Source organism: Macaca nemestrina, chromosome 13 (assembly GCF_043159975.1).
Source record: "Macaca nemestrina isolate mMacNem1 chromosome 13, mMacNem.hap1, whole genome shotgun sequence".
NCBI lineage: Eukaryota > Metazoa > Chordata > Mammalia > Primates > Cercopithecidae > Macaca > Macaca nemestrina.
This window is the reverse complement of record NC_092137.1, coordinates 44,084,339-44,099,573: the sequence shown is the minus strand read 5'-3', so window position 1 is coordinate 44,099,573 and position 15,235 is coordinate 44,084,339. Positions and strand designations below refer to the sequence as shown.

Below are 15,235 nucleotides of genomic sequence, written 5' to 3'. Positions count from 1 at the left end.
AAGTGAACAAATTTGTACATTTTATAACTCTAGATGTCTGTTCACTCTTTGTTTTAAAGCTTCTTCCTAATGAAGGAAATTGTTTCAGAACTGTTTTAATCTAGCAAATCTGGTAATCTGACTTACATAAAATATAAAATTATCGCGTAAGAGAGAAAAGATAAGTAAAAGTTGCTGTTTTAATTAAAAATTTGATTTACTAGAGAGAGGTATAAAGTTGTTGAGCTATAAAGCTTTTTTTTTTTTTTTTAAATATTTCCTAAGGGAAATGTTCTTAGCTATTTAAGCTGTATTCATTTATAAAACTGGGAATAGTCTCTTTAGTCCACTGACTAATGGAAAATCAGTTGCACCATTTCTCTGCTTATGTAAAATTTATTACTACTTATGAATGGAAGGTTTGGAAAATAAGGGATAAATTAGAATACATAATTTCATTTTTATCTAAATGAATCTTACAAAACTATGCTTTTACAAGGGTAATTAGTAGTGTAAGACAAATCAGATTTTTAAAAATCTAGTATTTGTATCAAGAGTACTTCAAGACTATTGATACTTTAAAGAGTGGGATTTTGTGGAAAGGGGATCAAAGGGATCAGTTCTTTTTTGGTGGTTTCTAAAACAAGTGTGTGTTACTATTATATTTTAAAAACAAAAGTAACTCAAGGCCTAACCTAATTCTATACATGTTGTAAAGAGTTTTCTTGATAAATACTTCCAATGAGTGTCTTCGTTTTTCCTTTGCAGCAAGATTCTTGGATTTATGAAAACTAAGGATCTCCCAGTTACAGAGGCAGTATTCAGTGCCCTTGTGACAGGGCATGCCAGAGCTGGGTAATGTTTAACCTGAGGTTTTGATTCTTAAGTGATAGATGGCTGAGATGCTAAAGTGGTCATTTTACTCCTTTTTTGTTTGTTAAGTGGGGTTTAAATTAGATAAAATTATTGTAGACAGTTCCTAAAATATGTTTGTCTACTCCTAAAATATGTTTGTCTACCCCTTCAAAAAAAATCTGTAGTATATGAGGTAGAGCATACTAATATTTTTATAACGTGCTTTTACATTTATTCCACAAATCTTTTATTTGAATTTTTAGAAATTGGGCTATAGGCCGGGCGCGGTGGCTCACACCTGTAATCCCAGCACTTTGGGGAGGCTGAGGTGGGCAGATCACCTGATGTCAGGAGTTCAAGACCAGCCTGGCCAACATGGTGAAACCTGGTCTCTACAAAAATATAAAAATTAGCTGGGCATGATGGCAGGTGCCTGTAATCCCAGCTACTCGGGATTCTTAGGCAGGAGAATTGTTTGAACCCAGGAGGCAGAGATTGCAGTGGGCCGAGATCGTGCCATTGCACTCCAGCCTGGGAGACAGAGCAAGACTCCATCTCAAAAAAAAAGAAAAGAAAAGAAAAAAGAAACTGGGCTTGATCTGAAGTAACTGCTCTGGAAAATATTTTTATTTTTGAAGAGTAATTTACTAAACGTTATTGTTACCTTGTAAGTTAAGTCTGAGTCATAACCTGTATAATGTAAGAGGGTATATGTTATTTAATGTCTGCGTAATTATTATTTTTCTTAATGAGGGATCAGATGTTTATGATCTTTATTTGAGAAACATATATCCAGTTTAATATACATTTGTTTTCTGACATCATAATTCCAAATGATACTTAGCATTTTTGATTTTAATAAGCGTATGTTTTAGTTTGAATAACTATATTACATTTGGCAAGTAATCTGTTTTTTGGATTAACTTGTAGTGATATGCAGAATGCAGAAAACATTCTCACAGTGATGAGAGAGGCTGGAATTGAGCCTGGTCCAGACACATACCTCGCATTATTGAATGCATATGCTGAGAAGGGCGACATTGACCATGTTAAGCAGGTATGACTTATGTCTAAATAAACATACTTTAAAATCATTTGTAAAAACTTGTGTTATGTTTTATATGAGGCAGCAAAGTGTAGTTTATACCTGTTTTCAAAGATGTTTCCTTGCAGAGAGTAGTATTTATGGAGAATTATTATAGTTCAGTATCTTGGTGCTGATAATATAACAGTTACTGTTGAAGTAGAGTATTTCCTTTTTATTTATTTTTATTTTTATTTTTTTTGAGATGGAGTCTTGCTCTGTCGCCCAGGCTGGAGTGCAGTGGCGCAATCTCGGCTCACTGCAAGCTCCACCTCACAGGTTCACGCCATTCTTCTGCCTCAGCCTCTCCGAGTAGCTGGGACTCCAGGCACCCGCCACCAGGCCTGGCCAATTTTTTGTATTTTTAGTAGAGGCAGGGTTTCACCGTGGTCTCCATCTCCTGACTTCGTGATCCACCCTCCTCGGCCTTCCAAAGTGCTGGGATTACAGGCGTGAACCACCACACCTGGCCGAGTATTTCTTATGTTTTAAAAGAAGTCCTAAAGCTTTAGGTGGTGTTTTTCCCTACTGTTTTGAATCTGGATATTTTAATTTATTTAACTTTAATACTTAAATAAAAACACTCTAACTTGGTCTTCTAATTTCTGGAACTCTCTATAGACTCTGGAGAAGGTCGAGAAGTCCGAGCTTCACCTTATGGACCGTGATTTATTCCAAATTATTTTTAGCTTCAGTAAAGCTGGGTATCCTCAGTATGTCTCAGAAATTTTGGAAAAAGTTACATGTGAAAGAAGATATATTCCAGGTAGTTTTTAAAAAATCTATTTACATGATTTTTATAAAAATCTGAATTGCTGTTCTTATATGATGGAAAGGACATTTTCTAACAATGGGCATTGTGGGAGTTGAACATAGAACTCTTAAAGTCAGTTAAATAAGCCCAAAAACATGAGTTAATGAATACATGGTGATGATTTGATTTGCAACTGTTTTATTGTTATTTAGGCAGATATATGCTTTTGATGTTTGCAATTCTTATTTTGTCTTTAGTATCGGAACATTGGTTGCAGTGTAAAAACATTGTTCAGTTTACTAACAAAAGATGTCTTTGTTTTCTTCCCAGATGCAATGAACCTCATTTTACTTTTAGTCACTGAAAAATTGGAAGATGTAGCTTTGCAAATTTTACTAGCATGCCCTATATCAAAGGAAGATGGCATAAGTGACTTTGGCAGTTTCTTTTTACGACACTGTGTGACTATGAATACGGTACTCTGTCCACTTTTACTTTGTAGACAATATAATTGGCAGTGAAATAAGATTCTTTAAAATATAGGAATATTTATGAGATTAGACCAGTTGTGAACATTATAACAACCTTGTTCTTGTGTTGCAAGATTTTTGGGTAGAAAAAGTGCGGGATTTAAACTGCTCATCTCAAGAAGTGATAGAATATTTGCAGCAGTTCAAACGGTAAGATGTTTGCCAATCCAGCTAATGTGGTGACTTTTTTCCCACAGCCTGTGGAGAAGCTAACAGACTACTGTAAGAAGTTAAAGGAAATCCAGATGCACTCCTTTCCTCTGCAGTTCACCCTCCATTGTGCTTTACTTGCCAAAAAAACTGGTACTACATTCTTTTTTTTTTTTTTTTTTTTTTTTTTTTTTGAGACGGAGTCTCACGCTGTTGCCCAGGCTGGAGTGCAGTGGCGCGATCTCGGCTCACTGCAAGCTCCGCCTCCTGGGTTCACGCCATTCTCCTGCCTCAGCCACCTGAGTAGCTAGGACTACAGGCGCCCGCCACCGCGCCCGGCTAATTTTTTGTATTTTTAGTAGAGACGGGGTTTCACTGTGGTCTCAATCTCCTGACCTTGTGATCCGCCCGCCTCGGCCTCCCAAAGTGCTGGGATTACAGGCTTGAGCCACCGCGCCCGGCCTACATTCTTAAAGTTAAAGCCAATGTAAGGAAGTTTTGCTGAGGTAGCTTTGTGATATTTTATGATATCTCTTTCAGATTTGGCAAAAGCCCTAATGAAGGCTGTGAAGGAGGAAGGTTTTCCTATCAGAACTCACTATTTCTGGCCATTGCTAGTTGGACATCAGAAGGAAAAAAATGTTCAAGGTTAGATTGTGCTTTTTACTGGTTTGTAATGGTTCCCAGTATGACAGTTTGCACGCACATCTAATTGGATTCTTTGGAAAAGCATACTTATTCCTGAGTATTATGAGAAAACGGAATTGTTTTAAGTCGCCATGAAGTATTATGTGTAAGCATTTAAAAAAACAAAACATGATGGATTTCTTTCATCCGAATTTCGTTAATTTCATTTCTTATTTCATCTCTGATCCTGATATTCAAACTTACGAATGTAGTTCTAAGCAGTTCATTATTTTCAAGTTCTTAAAAAAACTCTTTAGTTCTTGATTTTATATATAATGTTTGAAATCGGATTGTCTACCTTTAATAAAGATAAAGTTGTATATACAATCAGGTTCATGAAAACAAAAAGTGTGGCCATTTTCTTTGTGGGCCAATCTATTTCTTTTTAACTGAGCTTAGTTAGAATAATAGGAAAGGCAGGAAAACTTTTATTGTAAAATGAGTACTCATGACCTGACAGCCTGCTGATTGAAGGACAAAAATGTTCAATCTTTCAGGTTCTTAAGTACGTTTAAGCATTTATCATACTTTTCCCTTGTACACATGGGATGACTATAGGATATGAATAAGAATTGAACAAATATTAAATTTCAGAGTACAGTATCTAATTCTTTGGTTTGCATTATTGGTAATTCAGAAAGAATAGTCTCATAAAAAGATGCTTTTAACAGAAGTACTTTCCCCTTGGGGAAACAAAAAATGGTCTTTTTCATTTTATCTCTAAGTATAATGTGCTTTGGAATGAGATGCAGAATTGTTAGTGTGACATTGGGTGACAAACAAAATGCACAAACAACAAAAAAAGTGCTTTTAGCAGACTTTCATATTGCAATTTTATTTTAAATATACAGCCGTCTTCTGGTTTAAAGGAAATAGTGAAACAAGTATTCCCTAATTGTTTCTGGCTATAAAAGTCTCTAAATCCTTTTTAGAAAAATTTCTGTGAAAACAATATGCTAGTTTGATTAACTCTTTGTATATCCTCCAGTCTGAAAGCTCCAAAAGGTAACCTATCACCCGGTGTTTTGGAACCACAGAAAGTTTACATCATTCCATCAAACTCTTTGGGCATGTTGGTATTGTCCACCTTTACACAAGTATGAAAATTCTTTTGGTACCAGTTGAAATGTTTGTTCATCAGGTTAATCTCCTTTTGCAACCATGTCACAGTTGAATTGGTTACTACATTTTTACTACTTAGTAAACATAAAAGAGCTAGGTAGTTTCTTTCTATGGTTGTAGCAGTTGAAATAGTAGAAAATGGGCTTTATCTCAAATCTGTCTTTTCTTAGAATCTCAGAATTTAGATTTTAAAGGTGTGCCATATTGAAAGCTCACATTACATGAAGGAAGGAACTGAGGGCCACATAGACATTCAGTGACGGACCTTAGCTTCCACATCTAGCTGTCTTTAGGCTGGGATTAGAACAGAGGATTTCTGTCCTTCTTTTAAAATATCCTTTTTTATACTATAACCCTTCCATATTCAATTTTTGTAAGTTTTATACTGTTTATTTTCTAAAAATTCTTAGCTACTGTTTAAAAATTAGTTGCCAGTTTTTACACAAAGAATGTTGCTAAAAGAGATAGTGAATTTTTTAATTGATAAAGGTTTTGTCTGAAAAAATATAAAAGTTTATGCTTTTATATTCTATGTGTTCTGAGAGTGCAAGAGGTTGTCAGTTTTATAATTTTTAAAAACAGTATGTAACAATATATTCTCCTTTGTAGAAGGTCCTGAAAGATAGTAAAGTATATATTCTGCAGTCTACTTTTATGTAACAGGGAAATGGCTGTATGTATTCTTTATAGTTTCTTTAGTGTAAGGTAAGAAAGTAACATTCTTATTAGTGCAATGAACTTGTTCTTTGTCCAGTGAAGATCATATATAAAATGGTAGAAATCAAAGAAGAAAGTGACTGCAGTGATGGAGGCTGTGCCATGTTTCCTAAGGAATAAATAAAACTCTTCAGAAAATCAAAGAAAGATATTTGGGCATCAGATAAAGTGGAACCAAGAGTTTTCAACAATAGGATAATCAAGTTTCTTTTTTTAAAAAAATATATATATATATTTTTTTTCTTTCTTCCTTTCTTTTTTTTTTTTTTTCCTGTGACACAGCCTCAGGAGGTCCTGAGGGCATGTGCCCTGTATAATCAAGTTTCTGTTGAAATTTTTCTGGCTGCAGATTTAGCCATCACCAACCTCCAAGAAAGATATTTATAATTACTTCCTCCTGGCTTACTAGCATTTATCTCTGTGGCACAAGTGAAAAGTTATCACTTAGAATAATGCATCTCTAGCCAGTTGGCCTGACTTTCAGGAAATAACCTAGAATGAATTTGGATCTATATCCCTGGGTGTATTTAGAAAACATAAAAATAAGAATGTGAAAGGAGTAAAATACATAAAGAAGGGCTGATCAGAAAGCCCAAATGCCAGTTGAGTGAAGTGGCTGAATAGAAGGAACTTATTTTTGAGACAGAGTTTCACTCTTGTTGCCCAGGCTGGAGTACAGTGGCACTACCTTGGCTCACTGCAGCCTCCGCCTCCCAGGTTCAAGCGATTCTCCTGCCTCAGCCTCCCGAGTAGCTGGGATTGCAGGCATGCGCCACCGCACCCAGCTAATTTTTTGTGTTTTTGGTAGAGATGCCGTTTCACCATGTTGGCCAGGCTGGTCCCCAACTCCTGACCTCATGTGATCCACCCGCCTTGGCCTCCCAAAATGCTGGGATTATAGGCGTGAGCCACCACTCTTGGCGGAACTTACTTTTCAAAGAGGAAGCAATTGCCTCCTAATAAAGTGAATGCCTTGGGTATAGTGTAAAATCCTGTAGAGTGAAACAGTCACAGTCGGTGAAAGTTACTCAGTCAAATCATGTATCATTCCTGATAGTTTGTGAGCTGTTATAATTCTCACAGAACTTTTTAAATGGAGACTTTCCTCTAGATTGATAAACTTTCTTCTGACTGTATTTAAATATTTTTATTAGATTATTTAGTCTTAGTTTAGATTTTCTAAGTTCACAGAGGTTTGGAATCTATAGGTTAATATAAGATTATTTTAGTCTTCTTATTTTGAAAAGAAATGTGAATTGTATTTTTTATTAGAATTTATTCAGATAGATCAGTCACTGTTTTCCTTCTTATTCATAAGTGCTTCTCTCCTCCCATCTGACTATGGTTACTGAACAGAATATCTTTCTTTGTCTGCTCCCTCAGGCTTCCTGAGGGAGTGATTGAACTTACCTGAGCAGAAGGTGTGATCCCTGGTTTTCTTGAGCATGCTTTAGTTTCAGTTAGAAAGATATGTAAGTTAAAAGTGCCAGCAACATAGATAATCTAAATGAGCAAAATGTGCTCCTCCTCCTGATAAATGTTATTGGAAAAATGAAGAATTAAGAGAATGAAACATGTTTGAGGCTTAGAAGATGGTGTGAAGGGTTTCATATAAGAATAAGAATCTTGTAGCTGCAGTCAATTTGGTGGCCAGTTTTCAAACATTGGAAAATCTATCATCCGAGAAACTTTTCAGTATTATGTATTATTACAGTATTTTGATACAGCTAAAAAAAATTAAGTCATTATTGCTACTATTAACCTTTATTTAGGCTGGGTGTGGTGGCTTACGCGTGTAATCCCAGCACTTTGGGAGGCTGAGGTAGGGGGATCATTTGAGCCCAGGATTTTGAGACCAGCCTTGGCAACTTGGCAAAATCCTGTCTCTATAAAAAGTAGAAAAATTAGCCGAGCAAGGCGGTATACTCCTGTAGTCCTAGCTGCTTGGGAGGCTGGAGTGGGAGGATTGCTAGAGCTTAGGAGGTCGGGGCTTCATTGAGCCTTGATCGCTGCCACTGCAGTCTAGCCTGGGTGACAGAGTGAGACGCTGTCTCAAAAAACAACAAAACAAAAACAAAAACACCCCTCACACACAGTTATTTAGTAGTTTTAGGATTCCGCACATATTTTTTCCTTTAATTTTAGTGACCACCCTGAGAGTTAAGTGGGCCGCTTTATTAACATCATTCCTGTATTGCCAGCAAGGAGCCTCTGAAAATCATTCTTTGTGGTGGCAGAACAAGGACTTGATCCCAGTTCCTTCTGATTCCAGGAAAAACATGTAGGCTTTAGCATTTTTTGTAGTATAACAAGCACCTGCCAGCAATTAAGAGACTTGGTTTCTTATTCAAGTTCTGCTTGTGATCTTGGAGAAATTACCTTATACTTTTGTTAGAAGATTCATTGGCTTTCTTTCCCCCACTTTAAAAAATTGACACAAACTGTATATATTCAGGGTATACAATGTAATGATTTTATGTACAGGTACATCCTGTCCTGATTACCATAGTCAAGTTAATTAACAACCATAAACATGTAACACCCATAGTTAACCATTTATGTGTGTGCCTGTTGTGTGCATGAGTGTGGTGAAGACACTTAAAATCTGTTCTTTTACCAATTTCAAGTAAACAATACAGTATTAATAACAGTAGCCACCATGCTGTACATTAGATCCTCGAACTTACTCATCTCATTAGCAGAAAGTTCGTGCCCTTTGACCAATATCTCTCTCACCCTAGTCCCTGGCAACTGCTGTCCTACTTTCTGTTTCTGTGAGTTTTCGACTGTTTTTGTTCCACATATAAGTGAGACAGTATTGTCTTTCTGGTTCTAGCTTATTTCAGTTGATGAGTTGATTTCTAAAGGCATTTCAGCTTTCTTTATATAGAGAGGCACACACACACCCTGATTTTGAAACCTTGGAGTTTGACATACTGATCTAAGCTAAGTGGTAATATTGAAATTCTTTTTTTCCAGAATGTTATAGTTCTGTTGTCCTCAATCTTGCCCTAAGAATTTAGATCACAAGAACTTCTTCCATGCCTATGAATAATATTTCAGTTCTTAGAACTTCCATCCATTCAATAGGCGTAGACTCTTTTTTTTTTTTTTTTTTTGAGACGGAGTCTCGCTCTGTCGCCCAGGCTGGAGTGCAGTGGCGCAAGCTCCGCTCACTGCAAGCTCCGCCTCCCGGATTCACACCATTCTCCTGTCTCAGCCTCCCGAGTAGCTGGGACTATAGGCACCTGCCACCACACCTGGCTAATTTTTTATGTTTTTAGTAGAGACGGGGTTTCACCTTGTTAGCCAGGATGGTCTTGATCTCCTGACCTTATGATCTGCCTGCCTCGGCCTCCCAAAGTGCTGGGATTACAGGCGTGAGCCACCGCGCCCGGTCTGGCATAGACTTTTATAGGTCAGAAAATTATTCATTAAGTGCCTTGACACATATTGCCTTGCATAGTCCATGGATGGTAGTTAGAAAGATTTAGCAAAGCAATATGTGTAAAAGTGTCTAGAAGCACAGTTCCTGGCATATTTCCATTTCTAGTGTGTAAGCTATGAAATTATGGCTCAGACATGTGCTGCGACTTGCTTAGATTTACATTGCCATTAAGTACCAGCACCAAGGGGGAGAGTTGGGTCTTTAAAGTCCAAAGCCCTTTTTTTTTTGTCACTTCACCAGAGTATCTCACCAGCAACTTAGCTGTTTAAGTAAATAATAATTGTCCTGGAAACAATTATTACTGGTCAGAAAGAACACTGAGGACATTAGATTAACACAAATCTGTTACTAGGAATTCAAAAGCAACTTAGCTATGTCCTCATGTCAGGTGCTTAGTAATCTTTTCATATAAAGAAGAGCACAATGGAATTTGCCATCTTTTATGGTAGTTACTAAGGTTGTTAGTGATGATACCCAGTGAATTATTAGAGGAATAGTTTAAATTTCACTTACAAGTATTGTTAGGCCTCTGTGTGCAGTGTGGACCAACTGTGTATGCATGTTCTCTTATATTTCAGTAAGCACATGCTTTGTTTAGGGATTTTAAAAAAATTATTGTTGTTGTTGTTTTAAAAAAATTGTTTGTTGTTTGTTGTTGTTATTATTATTATTATTATTATTATTGAGACCGAGTCTTACTCTGTTGCCCAGGCTGGAGTGTGGTGGCGTGATACTGGCTCACTGTAACGTTTGCCTCCCAGGTTCAAGCAATACTCCTGCCTCAGCCTCCCCAGTAGCTGGGATTATAGGTGCCTGCCACCACGCCTGGCTAATTAAAAACATTATTTTTACATCTTGAAAAATACATTTAAATCTCTAAGATTTGAAGATATTAGGTTATTTATTTATTCTTCCCAGCCAACTTTACTGAGGTATGAATGATAAATAATTGTGTAGCTAAATCTACATCTGTCTATCTTTCTATCAACAATCATCTATCTATCAATCAGTCATCTGTCTATCTGATAAATGACGTGACTTTTTGGAGACAGTGTCTCACACTGTCAGCCTTGACCTCCCAGGCTCGAGATTTTCCCACCTCAGCCTCAGTGGGACCACAGGCACATATTACCAGGCCTGGCTACTTCAAAAAATTTTTTTTGGTAGAAACGGGGGTCTCCCTGTGCTGCCTAGGCTGGTCTCAAATTCCTGGGCTCAAGCAGTCCTCCCGCCTTGGCTTCCCAAAGTGCTGAGATTACAAGCATGAGCCACCTCACCTGGCTACATTTTGATATATGTGCACATTGTGAAATCATTACCACAGTCAAGCTAACATATCCATCACCTCAGCTGGTTACATAGGCTCTGTTGCCCAGGCTGGAGTGCAGTGGTGTGATCTCGGCTCACTGCAACCTCCGCCCCCTGGGTTCAAGCAGTTCTCCTGCTTCAGCCTCTTTAGTAGCTGGGATTACAGGCGTGTGCCACCACACCCAGCTAATTTTTGTATTTTTAGTAGAGATGGGGTTTCGCCATGTTGGCCAGGCTGATCTCGAACTCCTGACCTCAGGTGATCCACCTGCCTTGGGCTCCCAAAGTGCTGGGATTACAGGTGTGAGCCACTGCGCCCAGCCCTTCTCTCTCTTTTTTTTTTTTTGTTGTTGAGCTAGTTATATTTTTAAAAATTTTGTATTGGCTGGGTGTATTGGCTCATGCCTGTAATCCCAGCACTTTTGGAGGCAGAGGCAGGCAGATCACAAGGTCAGGAGTTTAAGACCAGCCTGGCCAACACAGTGAAACCTCGTTTCTAGTAAAAATACAAAAATTACTTGGCATGGTGGCATGCGCCTGTAGTCCCAGCTACTCAGGAGGCTGAGGCAGAAGAATTGTTTGAACCCGGGATGTGGAGGTTGCTGTGAGTTGAGATCGTACCGTTGCACTCCAGCTTGGGCAATAAGAGTGAAACTCTGTCTCAAAAAAAAAAATATTGTGGCAAGAACACTTGAGATCTACTCTCTCAGCAAAAATCAAGTATTCAGTACATTGTGTCCAGAACTTACTTACCATATAACTGAAAATTTATACCTATTGACCACCATACCTTTTCACTCACCCCCCAGTCCCATAACAGTTCAACTTTTTTTTTTAAATAGATTCCGTAGAGGCCAGGTGCTGTGGCTCATGCCTGTAATCCCAGCACTTTGGGAGGCCAAGGCAGGTGGATCACCTGAGGTCAGGAGATCGAGACCATCCTGGCCAACATGGTGAAATCCCATCTCTATTAAAAATACAAAAATTAGTCAGGTGTGGTGGTGGGCGCCTGTAATCCCAGCTACTTGGGAGGCTGAGGCTGGATAATTGCTAGAACCCGGGAGTCGGAGGTTGCAGTGAGCTGAGATCGCGCCACTGTACTCCAGCCTGGTGACAGAGGGAGACTCCATCTCGGGGAAAAAAAAAAAAAAAAAGCGGTACCCAGTGGCTCACGCCTGTAATCCCAGCACTTTGGGAAGCCAAGGCGGGAGGATCACGAGGTCAGGAGATCAAGACCATCCTGGCTAACATGGTGAAACCCTGTCTCTACTGAAAATACAAAAAATGAGCTGGGCATGGTGGCGGGCACCTGTAGTCCCAGCTACTCGGGAAACTGAGGCAGGAGAATGGCGTGAACCCGGGAGGTGGAGCTTGCAGTGAGCCGAGATCGGGCCACTGCTCTTCAGCCTGGGCGACAGTGTGAGATTCTGTCTCAAAAATAAACAAATAAATAAAGATTCCATATATAAGTGAGATCACATAGTATTTGTCTTTCTGTGTCTGGCTTATTTCACTTAGCATGTATTTCAAGTTCGTTCATGTTGTAAATGACAGGGTTTTCTTTGTTTTTAAGGCTGAATAATCCTCCATTCTCTATGTGTATATATGCCACATTTTCTTTATCTGTTGACAGCATGTTTCTACATCTTGGGTACTGTGAATAATGCTGGAATGAACAAATGTTTCTTTGAGATAATGATTTTGTTTCCTTTGGACATATGCTCAGAAGTGGGATTGTTGGTAATTCTACTTTTAAGTTTTTCTGGACTCTCCATACTCTCCCACCAGCAGTAGACCAGGGTTCCCTTTCTATATATCCTCACCACTGTGTAATCGCTTTTGACTCTTTGATAGTAGCCATTCTGACAGGTATAAGGTGATATTTCACTGTGGCTTAAATTTGCATTTCCCTGATGATTAGTAATGTTGAGCATCTTTTCATAAGACTGTTGGCCGTTTTTATGTCTTTGGAAAAATGTGTATTCAGATCCTTTGCCCATCTGTTAATTGAATTATTTGGGTTTTTTTTGTTTTTTGTTTTTTTTGCTATTGAATTGTTTGAGTTCCTTATTATGTATTTTAGATATTAGCCCCTTATCAGATACATGGTTTGCGAATATTTTCTCCCATTCCATAGGTCGCCTTTTCATTTTATTGTTTCCTTTACCGTGCAGAAGCTTTTTAGTTACATGTGGTTCCACTTCACTGTTTTTGTTTTTGTTGTCTGCGCTTTGGTCTCAAATCCAAAAAGTCATTGTCAAGACCAGTGTTTTCTGCTAGGAGTTTTGTGGTTTCAAGTTTAAGTCTTTAATCTATTTTGAGTTGATTTTTGTGTATTGTATAAGATAAGGGTCCAGGCCGGGTGTAGTGGCTCATGCCTGTAATCCCAACACTTTGGGAGGCCGAGGTGGGCGGATCACGAATTCAGGAGTTCAAGACCAGCCTGACCAACATGGTGAAACCCCATCTCTAGGATCATGAGGTCAGGAGTTCCAGACCAGCCTGACCAAGATGATGAAACCCCATCTCTACTAGAAATACAAAAACTAGCTGGGCGTGGTGACATGTGCCTGTAATCCCAGCTACTCTGGAGGCTGAGGCAGGACAACTGCTTGAACCCAGGAGGCGGAGGTTATAGTGAGCTGAGATCACACCACTGCACTCCAGCTTGGGTGACCGAGCAATATTCTGTCTCAAAAAAAAGACAGGATCTTGCTATGTTGCCCAGGCTGGACTTGAACTCCTGGGCTCAAGCAGTCCTGCAACAGCCTCCTGAATAGCCAAAACTATAGGTGTGCACCACTGCCTGCAGCGCCAACACCATTTATTGGTGCCTGTGTCAAAATTAGTTGATTATATGTGCGTGGGTTTATTTTTAGATTCTTTGTTCTATTGCATTGGTCTATTTGTTTGTTTTTAGGCCAGTATTAGGTAATTTTATATATGATGAACTGTTTAAAGTTAAAATATTCTGATTCATAACCTAAATTTAAAAAAAATTATACCTAGTTTTTTTTTTTTTCATTATCTAAATTTTATCTAAAAGAAATGTGCAGGTATTTATAATGTAGTTAGACTTGCCTGTGTCTTTCTGTACTTAGTGGGAATTTACTGTCAATTATTTGTACTGGAGTTAATCGTGTAACAAATTTGATAGAAATGTAATTTTTTTTTTTTTTTTTTTTGAGACGGAGTCTCGCTCTGTTGCCCAGGCTGGAGTGCAGTGGCCGAATATCAGCTCACTGCAAGCTCCACCTCCTGGGTTTACGCCATTCTCCTGCCTCAGCCTCCCGAGTAGCTGGGACTATAGGCGCCTGCCACCTCGCCCGGCTATTTTTTTGTATTTTTTAGTAGAGACGGGGTTTCATCGTGTTAGCCAGGATGGTCTCGATCTCCTGACCTCGTGATCCTCCCGTCTCGGCCTCCCAAAGTGCTGGGATTACAGGCTTGAGCCACCGCGCCCGGCCAGAAATGTAATTTTTCTTTAGGTCTCTAGTAGGCCAGAAACAGGGACTTTTAGGGGGAGTTTTAATAGTGTGAAAGTAATGAAGCCGAAGATAAGTAAGTTTTTAAAAGGAAAAATAAGAATGTTCTTTCTTTTTATTAAACTGTAGCCTCTGTCAAATTAGGTGATACTTGAGTAATCTGACAGTTGTCTAGAATTAACTGGATCTATTTGAAACTCGCTGTAGCTCTGAAAACATGAAATGACTTAATTTGTAAGAAGTTATTAAAAGAGATTTTTGTGAGTGGGAAATGGGGGAAACAACTTACTAGATTTTTAAGTTAGTTTTAAATACAGTTAGACAATAATTCATTAGAATAAATTGCTATTTTTCATTCTTACATTGTAAAATATGAAATCAAGTTAGTAACAATTAGGGAACTTTTTACGTAAGTACTTAATTGAAGACATGTTTTGAAACCACTCACTTCTCTTTGCAGCATTTATTCTGGCCAAGTTTTTTTTGTACAAGTCCATCATTGCTCTATAATAGCAATGTTGTATTATAATCACTTTAGGGGTGCCGGAAACGTTGGACACATTGGTTAATTGTTTTATGTTTCTTTATGCTTATAATTTCAAGGATACTTTCTTGAAATTCACTGTTTCACAGAGGGGGATGAAGAAAGGAGGAGTTAATTTTTTTATCATTATATCTCACAGTTCTGTTGCTTTTCTGCCTTTTAGACAAACGAATTGCTGAGTAATTTTCTTACATTATGATTCAGAAAGTAATTGAACTGAACTTACTGATCTTTTCTAACTTTGTTCTAAGTTCTTCATCTCTGTGCTTCTACATTTTATGTGTTAGGTATAATTGAAGTCCTGAAAGTAATGCAAGAATTGGGAGTACCTCCTGATCAGGAAACATATATAGGTTACGTGATTCCATGCTTCAATAGTATAAAGTCAGCACGTGCCATTTTGCAGGTGAGTACAAGTGTGGTTTTAATTTAATAATTGAAGAGAGTGTCTTTCCTCCTTAATGTTTAGTAGTCACACACAAAAATGTCATTGAACTGAGGACTCAAAATGGTCAAATCTGTGTACAATTTTTTTTTTTTGAGGCGGAGTTTCCCTCTTGTTGCCCAGGCGG

General features: G+C 38.2%; 1 protein-coding gene across 1 annotated transcript in view; it reads left to right on the top strand.

Annotated features, from left to right (window-relative positions):
- The window catches only part of LOC105464939 (leucine rich pentatricopeptide repeat containing), a 117,043-nt gene that overhangs the window by 19,103 nt on the left and 82,705 nt on the right, over positions 1-15,235 (top strand). Inside the window, exons 6-12 of the mRNA XM_011713089.2 lie at positions 748-834; positions 1,765-1,891; positions 2,540-2,684; positions 3,003-3,148; positions 3,400-3,505; positions 3,893-4,000; positions 14,951-15,069. Coding sequence (XP_011711391.2) covers positions 748-834; positions 1,765-1,891; positions 2,540-2,684; positions 3,003-3,148; positions 3,400-3,505; positions 3,893-4,000; positions 14,951-15,069 — 838 coding nt within the window. The remainder of the gene's footprint in view (positions 1-747; positions 835-1,764; positions 1,892-2,539; positions 2,685-3,002; positions 3,149-3,399; positions 3,506-3,892; positions 4,001-14,950; positions 15,070-15,235) is intronic.